Genomic DNA, 18440 nt, shown 5'->3' with positions numbered 1-18440 from the left:
CTATCTTGAACTTTGTAACTCGGAACGGTATCCACGGCGTCCAGTAGCTGTAAACTTGGTCGATCTTTCCTCGCCACGAACGATTTAGTTGAGACCTTTTGTTCGTCGTTGAGCGAGAAAGCGTTTCTGCCTCGCGTATCTGTGCTTCCGGAAACGTTGAAACCTCGGCCACGAAACAACAGTCCGTTGTTCGTGCCGTAACGTAAGGTAAACGACAAGAACTGCGCTCTCTTTGGCAGAGCACGGAATTAAATGAAAATCGCGTCGCGTCATGGAATCCGTTGTATCCCTTGATGAATCGCTCTCTGTGTAAGTACGTGTACGTACATTAGCGATCATTTTCTCTCTTATTCGCTACAAGGGAGAATGAAGAGCAAACGGCTCTCCCTCGGTGGCGCGACGCTCTCGCTTCTGTATGCATTTCGCGATAAAAGGGCGCTTGAAAGCTACTACGTTTATGAAATCTGCCGGGATTAAGTCGGCTAATTCTGCCAGCTGGAGAAAATAGCAGAGCATATTGGCGATCCGAATAACAATTTCGAAGATTAAAAGTTATCGTGACTTGTATTTCTCTTCCTACGTAGAGTTTCGTTGGATCCGGAAAATGTGTACGTTTGTAAAACGTCCATCGAGAGAGATATTGGATTGGCAACTAAGTGATTGCGGATTTTGTCATTAGGTGGTAATGCAAAATCCGCAATCGCTTAGTTGCCAACCCAAGAGTAAAATGTAGAGGCAGAAACGTACATGTTTATATAGATGGAAACGGTGAACAAAAAGAAGGATATGGCAAGTATCGTAGCGACGAACTTGTATATTGAAATAATTAATAAGCTGTTCGGTGGATACAGCGGTCGATATTTATGTACATACGGTAAAAGACATTATGTTAAAAATTTGCACATTAATAGGCTAAAAACAGAATTTCCTCTATGACTCAACAATCACGCGGAAACTACTTTAAAGCAATACTAAGTAAGATAATTGATGGAATGACGAAGCAAATCGACTGCTATTGTCGATATCATCGTTATATTGTTCCTACGTTGCTACGTTGTCTTTGGCAAAAGAAATCAGTTTACTATCTAAATCGTGGTAGCTAAATATGCTCTAGGCGTGTGTACCGTATATTCATCAGGTAGAGCAAAGAAAGCAGAAACGCACAAACAAACGCAGACACGAACGATCTCTGGAGCGCTCAAGGCGAGAAGAAAAGATCGCGCGAGTCAACCACGGAGAACGATATCGGATATCTAATTATCCGACGACTCGTTTCACCGACCTGTGTTGAGAACGGAGTGTCGTGTCGTGCGGACAGCGGCGCGTGTGTGCATACGGAGAATGTAGGTAGAGATAGGCATGCACCGAACACCAGCGGAGCATCCAGAACACAGACGTGTGTCGCATTCGCAAAGAAATATGTACACGGCATCTGTAATCCTGATGACTTAACTCGTAGCCGAAGATTCTTACGCATACGAGAAGAAGCGCGCGCTCGTATTACGGTTCGCTCGGTACTACAGTTACGTTAATACCCGTGACAGAGACGCGTCGAGCAGGAAAAAAAGGAACGAGAGAAGAGAGACACTCGGCTCGGCTTGGCTCGTTCGGTCAAGCGATGAACCAAGAAAGAGGATGAGAAAAACGAAGCAGAGGAGAGTAACGGACGGATATTTTAACCGATTATTACGTGCTTCCTTATCGGAGAGCAAACTTCCCGCGCTCTTCTCAGCCTGGTTCAGCTTATTGGCCAATCGTCTTCTTCTATTCCTGGTCCGTGATCACCGCGTACACCATTAAAAGCAACACGCGTGGACGGATGTTACCGGCCGAGTTCCGTTACCTTTTCCTCTTTTCTTCATCACGATTCGGATCGTCGCGTCGTGACGAGCCTAGGCTCGAGCCTGCTTCTTTTTCCCTTTGAGCATCCTCGTCGAGATATGCACACTTTGATACTCTCTCTTGAGACACGACTTGGCCCGAGAAAAGGTGTTTGGTCGTTCGAGGAGCACGATCTCGAAACGCATCGATGGATAACGATAGCGACAGCGATTGAATCGTATTAAAAGTAATCGCGTCGGTAATAAGGATAAGTGGAGTGGAACGACGATACCGATAAAATTAAAGGAAAGGAACAAGAGAGAAACGTCAAAGGACGAAAATTGGACAGGGAACGGCGGAGGAACGAAATTACTAACACTTTGAGGGCGGTATGCTCTGACGAGCGTATAACCTCAATTCTCGCGTATATTTGGATTGATTGAAAAGATCGGAAAGTTTTTTCCGATTTACATCTCGATTCGATATACGTTTGTCGAATTGTGTAGGTGTCGTTCTGTTACACAACCTTTCTCCGTCTTCACGCAACTTCAACATTCCATCCTTCCAGAATCTCTCCTTAAAGATTCTCCTTAAAAAGGTTAAGAATTCCTTAAAAATCGGAACGAACATACCGAGCAGCCTTTAACAAGTGTAATATTTTATTAGAAATCAATGAGGATATTAAAGATACTTCTGGTAACGTTTTTTAGCGTGATATGCTTGGAAACAATTTTACCGATGGAGAGGTACTAAATAAACTGTATTATTTTATTAAATTCCTTAAAAGCCGGAACGAACTTCACGAGAGTTAGGTTGGGTTTTCCTATTATATGTTACTGTTATATAATTGGGGTTTCGTATTATTCAAATATGCAATGCAAGAACACATTCGTAACATTTTATCTATAGCATTCGTTGCTTCTTTTTCTGTTTTACTTAACGGTAGCTAACATTTTTATAGGATACCACGTGAAGTATGTAAGACGCGAATTCGCATCTTCTTCGCGCAAAGTGTAATTTGTTGTTTCGTCGAGAAACAAAAGAAAACGACAAGAAACTATATAATTAATTTATTTAATTAATTATTTTATCAATTAATTAAATCGGACAGAAATATCAAAATGCAAATTGCCAGCAAATTTTAAATCTCATAGAAGGCTCAAAAGTGTACCCACGCACTTCTCCACGTTTCGATACGCCGCTCTTCCCAAGAAAGACTTCTGGATCCTCCGCTGAATTTACGAGCGAATCGCGTCGGACGTACAAAGTTCCCACAAGTCGTGAGAATCATTTATTTCGCGTCCGTGTTGTCGACAAGCCCGCGTTTAACGTACAGAGACTATATCCCCGATGTACGTACAATATATTCTACCTAAATATGCCGAAACACGAAACTTAGCGACAATGATACACACGTGCAATTTAAACAGCAAACATAAAACGAGATCACCGCAGAGGCCGATACTTTTTCAAATGATTTACATATAGAACAAATTATTCAGCTTGATCTTCACAGCAACGTGCAATCAAGAATTACTGTGACAAGATTTTCCTATCGCAAACTTTGCTATCTAGTATACGTATAAGCGTGAAAGCTATATTTAATAGCATCGGCTTTTTATTTTCCCACTCGCTGCCTCTCGACCGTCTTCAATGTTGAAGAGGTGCTGGAACTGTTAGCAACAGGAAGTCACGGTACCGGAAATCTCGTACGATATAACGTTAGAAGTTCGTGGCCGGAAATAAACATTTTTCAATCGCTTTTATCATCGAAGCATAATCGTTTGGCGTAATGGGAGTAAGAGGGAGGCGTCAAAGAGTAGCAAACGATGCGTGAGCTTCTACGCTCGATGATTACGATGCGTGTATTTTAGCATAGTTAAAATAAACATCGAACGTGTCGTTACGCCTGTCGTCCGTTTCATGTACAGACTTTTCTACGAAACTGTTATCGTGTTTTCCTTAGGATATGTATATATATATATTCGAATTTGCCTGGATATTTACGATACATGCTTTATCGATCGTTCCGCGTTGACAGGGATGACCGATTTCAGGACTGCGCAAATTTCCCGCATCACCGACCATTCTAATTACGATTCAACATTGCGAGTAAAATCTCAGAATTGATTAGTATCCACGGTTGGCCAAAGCATTTTATATTCATACATTGCGACCAGCCTGTAAATAACGCGGTCATGTGAGATGAAACGTAGGCGCGCTAACGTTAACGGTGACAAGTACGAAGCCCTCTGTTTACGACAATTCCATTGGAGTCTCGCAATTATGTAAGCATCGCGTGTTCGTCTTACCGAACGTAAAACGAAAACGTTATGTTAATGCGATTCATAATCGATAGCTGTCGCTGGTTGACAAAATTTCATGCGCGAAGGATGTTAGAAAACTTTGGTCGAAACGAAAGTGTTGGGAAGGCACGCAACTCGATTACTACGACACTAGTCGGTATCGTATTACAGCGAAGAAATGACACGCGAGTTGCTTTTTGCAAAAAAGACGATAAAGCAGACAGCGATAGTGCAACGTTCGCGACCAACAAAAACAGACTCTCTTTTACCTTGACAACGGCGGATGACTAGTTTGCAACAATTAAATTGTTCAACCTTAGTGATGAAAGCGAACGCTCGCTGTGACGAAAGGAATCGCGTACGATCGTCGTAACTGGAAAGGCGAGCCTGATTGCAATCATTGCTGCGTCGTAAAACGACGTTGTCCGTGAATAGCGGGTCATGCAAATTTATCAATTTAGTGGCTCGATGCACCGAACTACAGTGAGTTGTCATGCACCGTGATCACGACGCACGACGCGCGACCCAATCGTACGATAAAAACGCAATCACGTATTCGTAACTTCGTTTGCGCTTTGCTCGCTTTAAACTAGTTTAAACGGTTGATAAGTTCGTCGACGTCCAGTTTCCTTTCTAATGCCGTTTGGATCAGTTTACACACCACGAGCGAAACCCGCATCTTCCAGATATGTGGTGTGTTTGTACACAAATTTTATTTTTCGATTTATTTCCAGTAAATCCATATTTCACGAATCGTCGACTCTCAGAAACTTCTCGCATCCACGCGTGGCACAATTCGTTTAAATTTCCACCACCATTCCTGCAAGTATCAGTTACCGGAGGCCGATAATCCCACGTAAATAAACTCGCAGTCGCAGAGATCGTTCGTTCTGCGAAATACCACGGACGATAGAATTCGATCCGCTCTTATCGTTCTCCGCGTTCATACGTTGCATACAAAAAGATGTCGCGCGAGGCAGTGGTGCATATCTTTGTTAAAACGATGTTTCTGGCCGGCGTAGGAAATGACGGTGAAAAGGAAAAAGCGAAAGACGCGCACGACTTGGAAAACCCGCATCGTCGAATACATGGTAGGTTTCTCCGGAGGGTTTGTCTGTCGAGTAGACAAGTCCGTGGCAGTTGGCAATGGAAATCTCGAGCGAGAGGGCTCAGGCAGACGGTCGAAGGTGGTACTTTTTTTCAAGACATTCGTCTGTCGGCGCACCCGCGCTGTTCTAGCAGTCATTGCCCTCGGTCTATCCCGAGGTTCTCACGCGTTTGCATACAGTCCGCGTTGTGCGCGTTTGTGTCACCTGTCTGCGAAAACAGGTGCCTATTCAGCCAGCGAGATCGCTTGCTCCCGCTTCGTCCCGTGCCACGCCTGCTGACAATGTTGACGCATTGCCCATTGAAAAAGAGCGATCCTCCACGGCCAGGGTTGGAACTAACCCAGCCTACCGAGAGATTTCCAGGTTCCGCGACTAATGGCATTTTTAGAATTGCCAAAGCAAATGCAGAGCGTCGCTTCTTGCTGATATTTCCTCGCTGATATTTCTTTCTCCTCGCAGTTTTAAATTCCAGCGGAGCACGCTGCTGATACGCTGGAATGCATGCCATTCGCGTTAAAATACCGCGAGCTTCGACACTCGAAATAGGCCTCTCGTCCAAATTCTAGGCGATGTTCTGACACGAAATATCGCGTTTGTGTTGCAGGTAGCCCAAATGCCAGTCCAGCACGCCAGCCTTTTAAAAGTCACCGACTCGAAGGCTCCTTGGTCACAGCGTAAGTATCCTAGGAATGAAATGCTACCCGATGTCTTTTTATTACTTTCCAATGCACTTCCTCTCTGCCACGAATTCCCTGACAGAACCGTTCGAGAATACGCACGATGTTCCGCGACTAATCGTCGCCGAATTTACCGCGCTCCTATATACGGCTTTTACTCGGTCAATTGAATCCGCTCCAACAATGCCGTCGATATTGATTTTATTTTAACTGTCTGCTTGTTTTTTTTTTCTTCTTCTTTTTTTTCGTCGTTATTGCGACTACGAAGTTCGGTGAAATCGGCGAAAGACAAAGAAAAAGCAACGATCGAGTATACGGCGTACGTGTCGACTGAAATGCATCGGCAAGCCCCGGAGCGCATCGCAAAGCGACGGGCAAAGATGAAACGAAACGCGATTTGCAAGCTGCGCCTGGCTCGCGCTGGCGGAACAGCCAGTCGATATAGGAAAAAAGCGGCGGCGCCCGGTCCGATATAGACGAGGGAGAGCCTGCTATTGCAGGATGACGTAATCGAAGGAAAGGGGGCGGGAATGGAGTTTGAACGAAGCGCGAGCAAAGAGGTTTGTCCGACATCCTCGTTCCTTCCATAACCTTTCGGTCGTCGTAGGTTTCTAACGTTCTGTCGGCCGGTTCGCGTTATCCGTTTTCTTCGACGAGCGCGCCTTTTTCTTCCTTCCGTCTTTCGTCCATAGAACTTCGTGTTTCGTATATTTCTCTCGTCTAGAAACGGAAGAGCGTTACAAAAACGATCGGACGTAAGTGTATAGTAATACGTATTATTGGATTGGCAACTAAGTGATTGCGGGTCTTGTCATTAGGTGGTATTAACAAAACCCGCAATTACTTAGTTGCCAACCCATCGGTCATAGACTCGCGTGCGCTACCATAGTTTACTTTTTGCCAATAATAGTTGTTCGTTCCAATCGATCCATACACGAACTCGCCAGAGATGATCGTCAAGATACACGATACGGAAATCTAAAGTGACAAGAGACAATCGGTGAGTCACGATATCCTTGCTCACCGCATCCTTTGAGAGTGAACGGGATCCAATGTGGTGAAGCGTGATCTAACGTCTTGGATTGCCGTCACGGTTCCCGAGATCCTCTCGTTTCTTTCTCCGTTCCAGCCGTACCTTTCTCTCCACTTTAAAATCCGCACGTTAAAGAACCGCCGCTTGAACTTGTTCCAAACCTCTTCTTACTGGAAACCTGAAAAACATCTTAATCCGCCAATAGATTTCGAAGAACCGTTCGTTTCACCTTTTTCCACGGTGCTGGTTCGAAAATTTTCATTTACGATTCGACAACAATGACAGAAGCGTTTCTATCGGATCGCATCGTTTCTACAGTTATAATACCACCAATGTCGATCCGTTAGAGAAAAGAAAGCGTTTCATAGAGATCGTTGAAGCGTTAACGGATACTAACTCACGGCTGATGGTGTAATTAGTTCCAATTGGTAATTCAAGCGCAACCTCTTTCCTTCGTGGCTCGATTAGCACCGGACACGAGCATGAGGATACGCCAATGATTTCCAGCGCAGGGAAATCGACTTGTGCGCTTGTGTTGCCAGGTTGCCCCAGCCATCTGTCCTACCAATTACCATCGTTTCCCTTTTCCGCAAAGTAGAATCGCTTGGTTTTTTTTTTCTCGCACAGGTGAACGGAGAAAGGACAATGTTGTCGTACATGCTGCCGACCGAAGACAAACCACCACCGGGAGACTCGAATCAGGCCAATTACCGTGCTAGTAAGTTGCAGAAGAGTCTGAGAGAACGGCCCCCTATCGCTTCGAAGCCGGCAGGCAAAGTAATCACCGTTTCTCCGAAAAAGTACGTTGATACGGGAAAAACAATGATCGTTTCGACGAAGATCGAGGAGCACGCTGGTGACCAGCAGCAGCATCACCGGCAGGACGAGCAGCAGCAACACGGAGTGTCGGCCGAAAGCCCGAAACACAATGGCACCGTGGTGAAAAAATCGACTTTGCACACGTCCAAGGTCACCAAGGATGACAGCCTGTACAGCATAAACAGCGAGGCCAGTACGGTCGGAAGCGATCGGAAGAACAAAATTTTCAACGGAGCCAAGCACACTAGTCTAAAGAGGTAAGAGCAAACACGACGAATATCCAGGCTAGAGATAGAGATAAAGTTGATGCAGAGAGCGAGAGAGAGAGAGAGAGAGAGGGAGAGAGAGAGTTCAAAGGTCGTATCGAGATCACCTTTCTAAATTGGTTCATTCGGTCTTTAACCTCTTTCCTTTGCTGTATCAAAACTAGTACGAGCGATCGACTCTCCCGAATTCTTTGCTATTTCTGGTAATTCACGGTCATTGTCTATCTTTTTACCCTTGAACACGCGCTATTATTATATCGAAATTATCGTTCGAGATAGTGGTAGAAAGCGTCTGTCGTGCGTCATTGATATTTTTGTTCGATCGCGATATATGTAGTTTTCTCACATTGCTACAAGAAAAAACTCGAAGCACATACGTATCGGTTAGAATTGCAGGAAAAATTCAACAGGCAGAAGATGCGACGGTTGTAACGTTCACGCGAGCGCTGTTTCAATGGCGCTCGCCATCAAACGGAAAAGGAGATCGTAGCGAGTCGGTTCACTGTCAAGGTGGAACGTTTGGAAGTGTTGACCGAGTTAAAATTGTATCTATCGCTTTGAAAAACACAAAGATACTTACGACCGCAGCTTTTTAATTCTTTCGCGATTAAATTCGCGATAGGATTTCAATGCGAGTGTATACGTATGCATATATACGGTATTAAGGAATTTACGTTATCAATTGAATGCCACTTAGTGGAATAAACGTGACTCTAGCTTTGCGGAACGAGTCGCTGGAACTCCTGTGACATTTATACGTTGAGGTAGCTCACGGTCGTTCCACGTCTCATGGACCGCGTTTGAACAAACCTTAGTATAACATAGGCCTTGTATCAGACATTACAGATACAATAGCATTAAAAAATTATCTGCCTATGTATTTGCCCTTCCGCTTTTATTCATTTAGTCCGCGATATAACGTCTTTAATTCAATGATTTTCAGCACGTAAAAACGTATTATCGAAATGTTTAATTCTGAAATTTCTTAATTTAGTAACGATGGATGGACGGATAAGTCACATATGGTAAATTTAACTATCACGCGATAACGCAGCGTTAAAAGGGGAAACCTCCCACTCAACAGTATTTTTAATTAGGTGTTTGCTGAAACTATCCAGTACTTTTAACACATACCAACCTCTTTCCGTTAGTACAGCCATAAAATCATTTTTAACCGAAGGTTGTTTACGGAATAAGTTTCTATTCAATTAGACTTACAGCTTTTACATTGTTTGCATTAATGTCGTGAAAAAAGAATACGAAAAAAATAATCGGAAAGAACTATTAGAAAACGATATAAAAGTGGGTACACAAAATTGAAATACGAGTAGTGTAACGTATCGTATATTTCCTTTTTTCTGCGAATTCCAGGAAGAATTAATGCAATTATAATGCGCTACAGTATAAAAAAATTGAGGTGAACGCATTTAGTTTTCTGAGTAAGAAAGTAAGAAAGCAACGCGTGGGCGAGCAATTACGAGTCAGTTACATCATCGAGAAAAATTCGGGTTAGTGACACAGACAAGGTAGTAAGTAGAAAGGAACTACGTACGTTAGAGAACAGACAACGATAGTATTTAGAACGTTACTGTCCAACTATGCAACCATGTGACTTTAAGCATCTTTCTATACAATGTAACTCTGTATTACCCTCTCGACTATAGTTTCGTTGAGCAAAACTGTCGTCATGTGGCAGCACCGTACTGACAACCGCTCCAGCCTAGATCACAACCATGTTTCAAAAGAAGATAAAATCGGAGTATAATACATAATAGACAAATAGGCAGGATAAGGTACTGGTTATTTTAATTTCTAGTTAGTTTAGTTTAGAATGTTAAATTTCATCGTCAAAAATTCTATACTTGTGTTTCGACGATAATCGATAGAACTGTGATATACGTATATGTGTGCACAAATTACAGCAATTATCCTCTGATGATATTTTTAAAATTCGATGCCACCGTGTCTTGCACATTGTATAAGATAGACATTCGCAGTTTTAATCCTGACTGCTCTCGATCCCTGTAATTCGATCCCATGATCGTGGGATTTCGATTTTGATATCGGACCGCCTGCTCCTGCGGTTGCCGAGTGTCCGATTCACTTGCTTCGAGTACTGTCACGCGATAGGAAATTGAGGTTTACGGCAACTATTTTTTTCGGCTTTCCGCGCGGCTAATAATGTTTTTTATGTCAATAGTTCTTCCTCTGCTGTTTTACCTCGTTTATGTTCATTATCTTGTTGCTAATACACGCAGTCACATGTATAAGAATAACATAATTCTAGATATTAGAGACTAAAAAAGTATCTTGGGTTTTCTAGAGTTTCCTTTGGTTCGAGTAAAGGATCAATGGTAGAAACTTTGGTATACGAGACTCCTGTTCAAGAAGAGCCGGAGATCAATCGGTTTATGGACCACAACGGCCGTATACCCTCTATGATCGCATCTGTACCTGATACCGAGTAAGTAATTGAAATATTCTTTCTCCTTCCGTGCTGCTGCACTTGTACTTACTTAGGGATACATATGTATATATACACATATACGATGTACACACACACACACACACACACACACACACACACACACACACACACACACACCGTATATGTGTATATATACATATGTATGTATGTGTGTATATATATATATATATATACATACATGTCGTGTGCCGTTATGTGTCACGTCATCCGATACGTTAAACATTAAATATCGATATGGAGAGTTCTTAGGAACATTATCTTTTTACATAAGATCTTCCGATAAGCGTATAATTTTTAGCGATTAGAATTCTTTTATCGTCACAATACATACTAAGTATATATTAATATAAAGTCGACGATACAGATTTATGTAATCCATATCTTTCTCGTTCTACATAGTCATTACAAGTAGTTAACAGTTCGTATTTCTTTCTTTGAGACTGCATTTCATCGGTGAGGTTGGAGTCAAGCGTTACTAGCCATAGTTTGGTAATGTAGACACCTCCGCCCACGCGCGATCTCCCTAATAGACTTCTACTTATTGCCTGGTGTGATCATTATCGTGTTTGATCCGGTTAAACGACAAAGCTCACGCACGGAATACTTAATGTCGGTTTTCGACAACATTACGTTCGGGATTAAATTTCGTTCTAAACTGAATAAACAGGTTTCCGCAGAATCTGTGACGTCTAATTTTCTATGCCATCTGAAGTTACCTCTCACAATAATGCATACACAGATGTCGATTGACAAATTGCGAATTACGGTAAAAAGTTCTCTTAACATATTTGTATGGTGAGTAATTCCTTAAATAACCTGTAGTAGGTTAACATAAAAGGTAATGATATTGACATCATTCGCGAGGTTTTAAAATATTCTCCAACTGCCTTGGGGTAAGGCATGATGTCATCCTTAGAATTTGCACATGAACAAATACGAATTTATGCGCGTCTATAAGTGTTATATCTTGTTATGCCACATAAATCTATCCAAATAACTATACAATTGAAATAGTATTGGATCTAATGTTATGTTGCATAATATGTATATGCATATCTGAAGAATGCCAACGAAACATACGCATCTAACGAAGCAAAGCAATTAATGATACCTACGATACCTTAATGTCGATGTACGTTCAAAACAGACGTTCAAAAAGATCAAGTTATTTTTATCATGTGAGAAACAGAACTAAATTGTAAAAAAAAAACTGGTCCGAACGTAATCGAACGATCGGGAGCGCGCGTCGAATAATGGGATGTTTCGCGAAAGCGCCGAGAGAGCATAGCACCGTCGCAGTTGTTCGACGCGATGTCGGGTTATGCCTTGTGCCGTGGGTCGTTCTCAGTGTAAAGCCAGACAAGGTGGAGCAAGGGAAGCCTATAAACGCAGGCGTGGTGCCGAAGATTTACGATCGATTTCGCGACGCGTAGCTTCGTTTCCCGGAAGACGAAGTTTAGTTCGTGTCGTACCTGGGCATCGGTCGACAGCTCTGTGTACCTTTTTCGCGAGTGTCTAGCATTACCGAGTGATACCGGTTGGGCTTGATCGAAGTTCAGGGGAAAGAACTTGCATGCCAGGAGTATTTACAGGAGCTTCTCGTCATTGTTCCCGAGCCACGGCCACGGGAAGCTGACGGATTCTCATCTGTCAGGTATGATTCTTCTTTTCTGGGCTATTCGTTGGTAAACAGAACGATCGTTCGTTTGCTTGGTAGGGCATGGCGAATTGAAGCAGTGACTTCGATAAAATTAATCGCTGTTCAAATTACCATTCCTTCGAACGCAGTCGTATCGAAAGAAAATATCTCGATAGTTTTCTCGCAATCGCTCATTTGTTTCTATTTTAAGCACAATGATAGAGATTAGTTGTGCGTACACTTCTAGATCTACTCGTTGACGATGATTACGCGTATTACCGTGCAATCGATTCTCTCTGAAAAGTCTATAAACCGTACCAACCAATGTAGTAAAAGGGGAAGGTGGAGATGGGAGAAACATGGTAGTTACTGAGGGTGAAAATGCAAAAGAGACCGAGTACTCTCTGGCTAGTTACCATGGCGACGAGCCATCTTGACACACTACGGACCCTTTCTTTCGAATCTTTGGATCTTCCTTTTGTTAAACCGGTACCGCCACTCGGGGAGGTAACGTTTTCGCGTTAACCTAGTAATTTGCACTTAATGTTCATCTTATACATACTACACTACCTCCTTTTCCCGACCACTACTATATTCTAAAGCTGAAGCCAGAGGCGAAGCGTAGTTCGTATACGGTTCAAGTGCGTTGCAAGTATAGTGTCTAACAATAATGCACATTTTTATTTTATGATCGTCGATAGATTAATTATCGAACGTCTAACGATCAGCTTTCTGAAATACGCTGCCAGATTCACTTACGAAATTTCTTGTTCGTTTAAGTTTCCGTTTAAGGAATAGAACATCGCAAAGTAAAACATACTCAAGTCGTTATCGCCAATTGAAATACAAATTGAAATACATACAGTCGAATCTTTAGCCCACTCTGATAATAACGTTATCTCTCTTTGCTTGGCTATCATTTATTTTTTCTAACGTTTATTTTTTTCTATATCTTTACATACGATACGTATACATGTGTTTTGTTCACTCGTTCCAACGATTAACTTGCGGTTTTTTATTTTCCGGATTTCACTAACGAGCGTACTCAATAAAGAAAGCGTGGCGACCGACGTAAAAGTTAGATTTCGTAATTTATTGCGGTAGGATGAAAATTATTCGTTTCTATAACAAAAATTGGAACGTTTGTTTGCTGGTTTTTATTTCGTATGTACAATTTCGATTTAAGCGTTATATCGAAGCTCAACGCTAGTCGGTCATGCGTGATCAGACTGTGTAATGTATATCACCGAGCTCACGACGAAGAATCGCGTTTCAAGCGTGTCTCCTTTTACGGATTAAACGGTTAAAACGGTTAAACGTTTAAGACGTGATATCCGTCTTTCGTTCGTTCATCCGTGCCGCTTGGAAAATTTGAGCGGGAAGCACGCGCAAATCGAGATGAATAAAGCCGGTTTCCAACGAGAAATTCCTCTCAGTTATGAATATAAATTGACGCGGCGTATGTGGGAGTTTGTGCCGCGTCATACAAACTCTTTCGACGATCCTGTACAACTTTTCACACACTCGTCCATCGCGCACAACCAATCGCATGTGCTATATGTCGTTACATAGATTCTGGCGAGCGTAAGGAGTTAAAAATATGCCGCTGAGTAGAAACGAAATGGGCGTACCCCAAAATGAAAAACACGGGGTAATCTCGATCGAAGCAGCAGTCGATAATTCACATCCCGTGACGAATCTAAAATATTTACTCATCTAATCATTGTTAAATCTTGGGATGTTCGACCGTTTACCATCGACATGCTTTCTTTAGATTCTTCTTTTAAAAAGAAGTTTCTTGGTAAAATAACGCATCTATCCCTGATTTTATTTTCTGGAAATATCAATTTTCTTCGATATCACTGGACGCTGTCGTTTGAGTACGGGTATAGAGAAGTCGACCTCGTAGGGTTATAGACGCAGTGGCGCCCACGTATCATTCATCGACCATCCGCCCCTTATTCGTACAATAGTCGATGCCATTACTCTCCAGTGTGTTTTTCGACCAAGAAGACGCCCGTCTACGAAACTGGGTTAAAATTTAATAAGTACCTACTTGATTATAATTTACACGTATATAATTTACACGTATTTGGATATAGCTTCGGTTTGAAGTAGCACATGGGTCGTACGAATTAGATGACATTAACACTGTTGATATCGCTTACGAAAATCGAACGTCGAGCTTCCAATTAACGCGTGTTAAATAGTGGCGTGACGATCGACCGGTTGGATATATCGACTGAAATAAAAGGCACGGTCGAAGGGTATTTGCTCGCGGGTACAGTCTGGTGACAGTTACGAAAAACATTTCGACATACCGAGATCATCATCAGCGCGGTATGATATCACGAATTCAAGGTCTAAAGTTTAAATCGTATAGCGTAGGTGTTTAAATGCACCATGACGTCAGACCGCATGCTACCGTAGGAAACGTAGCGAACGTGACAAACGTAGGTGTCGGGGAATGGGAGGCCAAAGTATAGCAGGCCGAGACGTTCTCGTTGAAATAATCGTATACACGCGTAGTCTCTGTATTTCTATTTTTTCCTGATCGTATTTGCCGCATGTACGCGCGTGCTGTTCGATAGCCTGCATCTATGTATATATACGCAGGTCGATTTCTCTCGTTGTTGAACGCGCGTAACATTCGTGCATTATCGTCGTAAGATCGATTTCTTCGTAACCGGCTGCATCGGGATGAAAAGTCGCGTGACCGTGGAATGGTAAAACCGGTTCCAAGCCAGACCTCGGCTTTGCTTCTCCATCCTTTCGATTTCTTTCGTTTCCCTTGCGTAAAACTGCTCTTGTTCTTTTCCTTTTCTTTTCCGCTTTCGTTCTTTTTTACCCTCTTCTTCTACCTTTCCCTTCCTTTCCCTTTTTTTCTTTTTTTCTTTTTTCCCGTTGCTCCCCCACTTGGACGCGAAAGTCGACATGGAAGAACGTACCGATTGCGTAAGAGGATGACTCGCTACGCTCGGTAACAGGTCGGTTTTTTTCGAGCCATCGCGTCTTGTTGCCATAACAGTAGAGGGTGTATAGTTGGTCGGTAACCGCAATAACATCGAGCCATTTTGATATACGTCGCGTTATCGTGGTTTCGATAATAAAATCGTGCTTTTGTAATGCATAGTATTCGAACACGTTCCATTTACCGTAGCTTCATTTTGAAACGATTTGAAAACGAGCGGATTCGTTGATTGTTGTTTATACCAACGGAACGTATACTGGCGCAAATTGCCGCGCGATTAACCGCGCATCGATACACAATGTGTTGGCGCGATAGTTGACGAACACCGCGTACTTCCGGCAAACGTGGTAATCCGTAATAAATGTCAACAAAAAAGTCATAGCTGGCGCAGCAACCATTCGATGTATTTCAAAACATTTGTAGTAAAGCTTCGCTCGATAAAATGTTTACCGCCAGATCGTTAAGTGATTAATAATTTATCTAATTCCAATCGTTTTCATTTATCGCGAGCACAAACGCTCGGTCGATATTTAATTCCGTTCGCCATCTATAAATGGAAACTAGAGTTTCCGTAGTAAAGGGACCAGTCGCTGCGTTTCTATATAAGGTGTGATAGTTGATTGATAATGAAATAAGAAGAGGAAGCGAAAGCGGTTAGTTGCGGTTGCGAGACATAATCGGAAGCGATCAGTGCGTAGAATTTTCCAACGTGCGAAGTTTCGCCGTCGAAAAATATCGATTAAACACTTTCTCCGCAATCCGTGGGGCGCCCCTTGAAAAGTGAGAGGGTCACCGTTTACGCCACAGGGTGGTGGCAAACAGCCATTGAACGAATGGGGCGACGATCCGTCCCGAGGCAAATTCCTCGTTTTACCGTCTTCCAACCAAGGTCGCTCCACGTTATTTTACACGCGTTCTTTTTTTCCCCTGGCAAATGAAATAACCTGTAGGTAATTTTATTTATGGCAAGATAAGAACGGAATTACTTTCAAAGGACGCGTTGCATCGTTTTTAAAAGCGGCTTCGCTGAATTCGATCGTTCGGCTAAGCTTTTATCGATTCTATCTGATCGCGATTCGCCACGTTAATGAGAAACAACAATTTTCGATCAGAGTTAACGACATTTTGATGTTTCCGGTTTTAGTATATCTACATACTGGATTGTCAAGCGATATCACAAATTGGCAAGTGTCAGCGTATCCTTTGGCACGATGCCATTCGTGCAACATGTGAGCCCAACGAAATATTTAACGATCGAAAAACTATCACCAAGGAAGAAAGCATTTCGTGATAAATCACCGTTAACTAACTCGGTTCTCATGTCGTAAGTGATACATAATGAATCGCTCGATGGATACCGGCTATTGTGCAGTTGGTTCGTTCAAACGTTCTCTTCATTCAACATAACCTTATTTTCTGTCTTCTTCCTTTCCGAAGAAATGAACCTCGCGCCGCTATCGAATCGAAACGGTGAATGTTGGATGTTCTAATCCTGCGAAGCATCGCCATCTTAACCGTTTGAGTCGGGAGGTCTTTGAAAAAACTGAGTCGAGAAATCGCTCGTCTTAATCGATTGCGAAGAGAAACAAGCAACGCAACAGCGTTCGCCATATTTGTTATCGGGTTGGCAACTAAGTGATTGCGGACCCTGTCATTAAGTGGTATTGACAAAACCCGCAATCACTTAGTTGCCAACCCACTATTTTTATGAAATACGTCTATATTATTATATATGCGTACTATTAGTTTATAAATGTTTCGAGATTTGTTCAATAAAAGTTATTGAGGAGATAACAATGAAATACAAAATATCGTTAGTTATCCGTAGCGTTCAAATGTACTGGCACTTTTCGACATAAAAATCATATATTGCTTTCGCGTTACTTGTGTCGTTGTACGACTACGTTTTGCTTTTTTAAGTTTCGCGTTCTGCTGGATGCACCGCGTCTGTGTGAGTAGCTCGCCCTAGAATGTAAGATGATCGAACGTGAATATCCTCTTGGACACGATTTTAACGATCTTTCGTTCTGTTTGTTTTTACAGCGAAGGTAGGGAAATGGTACGCGTGTCGTTGTTAGGTCCACAACCTTCACCGACAACGCCCGGCGTATTTCAGGTGCAGCCTATCGCGATATCGAGGACTCAACCGATCGACATGGACACCGTTCCGGCCGAACTGCTGACTACGCACACCGAACACACAGCTCCCGCCTATCACACGCAAATCAGGTAAGCCTCTCGTCTTTCTTCCTCTTCCCTTTGCTTTCGTTTCGTTTCGCTTGGTTTCCTTCGGTTTCGTACCTAGCACCTTCTCGATTACGTCTTCAAGTTATCGATCGCCTCGTTGTATTACATTCGTTCAGTCACCTTGATCATCATCCGAGAATGCGATCGTTTTCTCTGATTTAGAGGGACGCGTGTACGAACGCTATTGCGAAAGCGAATTTAAAACATGGCGTAGTTTGCATGTATTGGATTGGCAACTAAGTGGTTGCGGATTTTGTCATTAGCTGGTATTGACAAATAGCAAATATATAAATATATCTGAATGTTTGGTAGCAACGAGACGTAAACAAAGAGGACGTGCCTAGATCACGGTACGTTCGTTTGCTTTGTTGCCTGCGCATTGGGAACTGGCGTATCTCTTTGTAATACGATGCCCCTGCTGTTAAAGCATCTGGAAGAATTATCGAAAAATCTGGATGAACACGATCAAATGAGAACCACTACCTTTCTTATAATTATAATTAGCTCCCTGCTAGCAACACACCAGTGACCCCCCGGTGTTGCTCTTAATGGACCGGAAGTGACGTGCCGTCCCCTCGGTCTCTCCGCTTTTCTCCGTCTTTCTGCCGTTATCTTTTTCTATCGAACGGTATCGCGCTACCAATTTACGTTTCTTTGCGACTGTTACGCAGACGCAGAACGAAGCTCTCTCGTTATAAACAGACTCGTTGATCGAGTAACCGTTACGCATTCGCTATTCACGCGTGCCTTTATTGCGACGCGATCGTTTTATGAATCATTTGCTGTCCGATCATTCGCTCCCCTATCTCTTTCCTTTCTCTCTCGCGCGCCACTTCGTTTCATTTTAAATCGTAATCCGTCTTCAACGTATCGTTTTACGTTTCGGTGTACATTTTCACGCCGGAGACTGCTCGTCGCGTATCTGTTTGCACGATAAAAATGATTGCTCGCGTGATACACAGCTGATCGCTGCACCGAGAAGAAAAACGTAAATAGGGGTTAAAAAAAAAAAAAAAAAAGGAAAAAGAAGGTAGGATCTGAAGATCGATAATTCAGGGTGCAAC

General features: G+C 42.7%; 1 protein-coding gene across 1 annotated transcript in view; it reads left to right on the top strand.

Annotated features, from left to right (window-relative positions):
• Positions 1 to 18440, top strand: part of LOC105665893 — a 42790-nt gene that overhangs the window by 11459 nt on the left and 12891 nt on the right. Inside the window, exons 2-5 of the mRNA XM_048407354.1 lie at positions 5841 to 5910; positions 7574 to 8022; positions 10355 to 10495; positions 17173 to 17358. Of these exons, the coding sequence (XP_048263311.1) occupies positions 7592 to 8022; positions 10355 to 10495; positions 17173 to 17358 (758 nt within the window). The 5' untranslated portion in view covers positions 5841 to 5910; positions 7574 to 7591. The remainder of the gene's footprint in view (positions 1 to 5840; positions 5911 to 7573; positions 8023 to 10354; positions 10496 to 17172; positions 17359 to 18440) is intronic.

Source organism: Bombus terrestris, chromosome 7 (genome assembly GCF_910591885.1).
Source record: "Bombus terrestris chromosome 7, iyBomTerr1.2, whole genome shotgun sequence".
Taxonomy (NCBI): Eukaryota; Metazoa; Arthropoda; class Insecta; order Hymenoptera; family Apidae; genus Bombus; species Bombus terrestris.
This window is presented reverse-complemented; position numbering and strand designations above follow the sequence as displayed.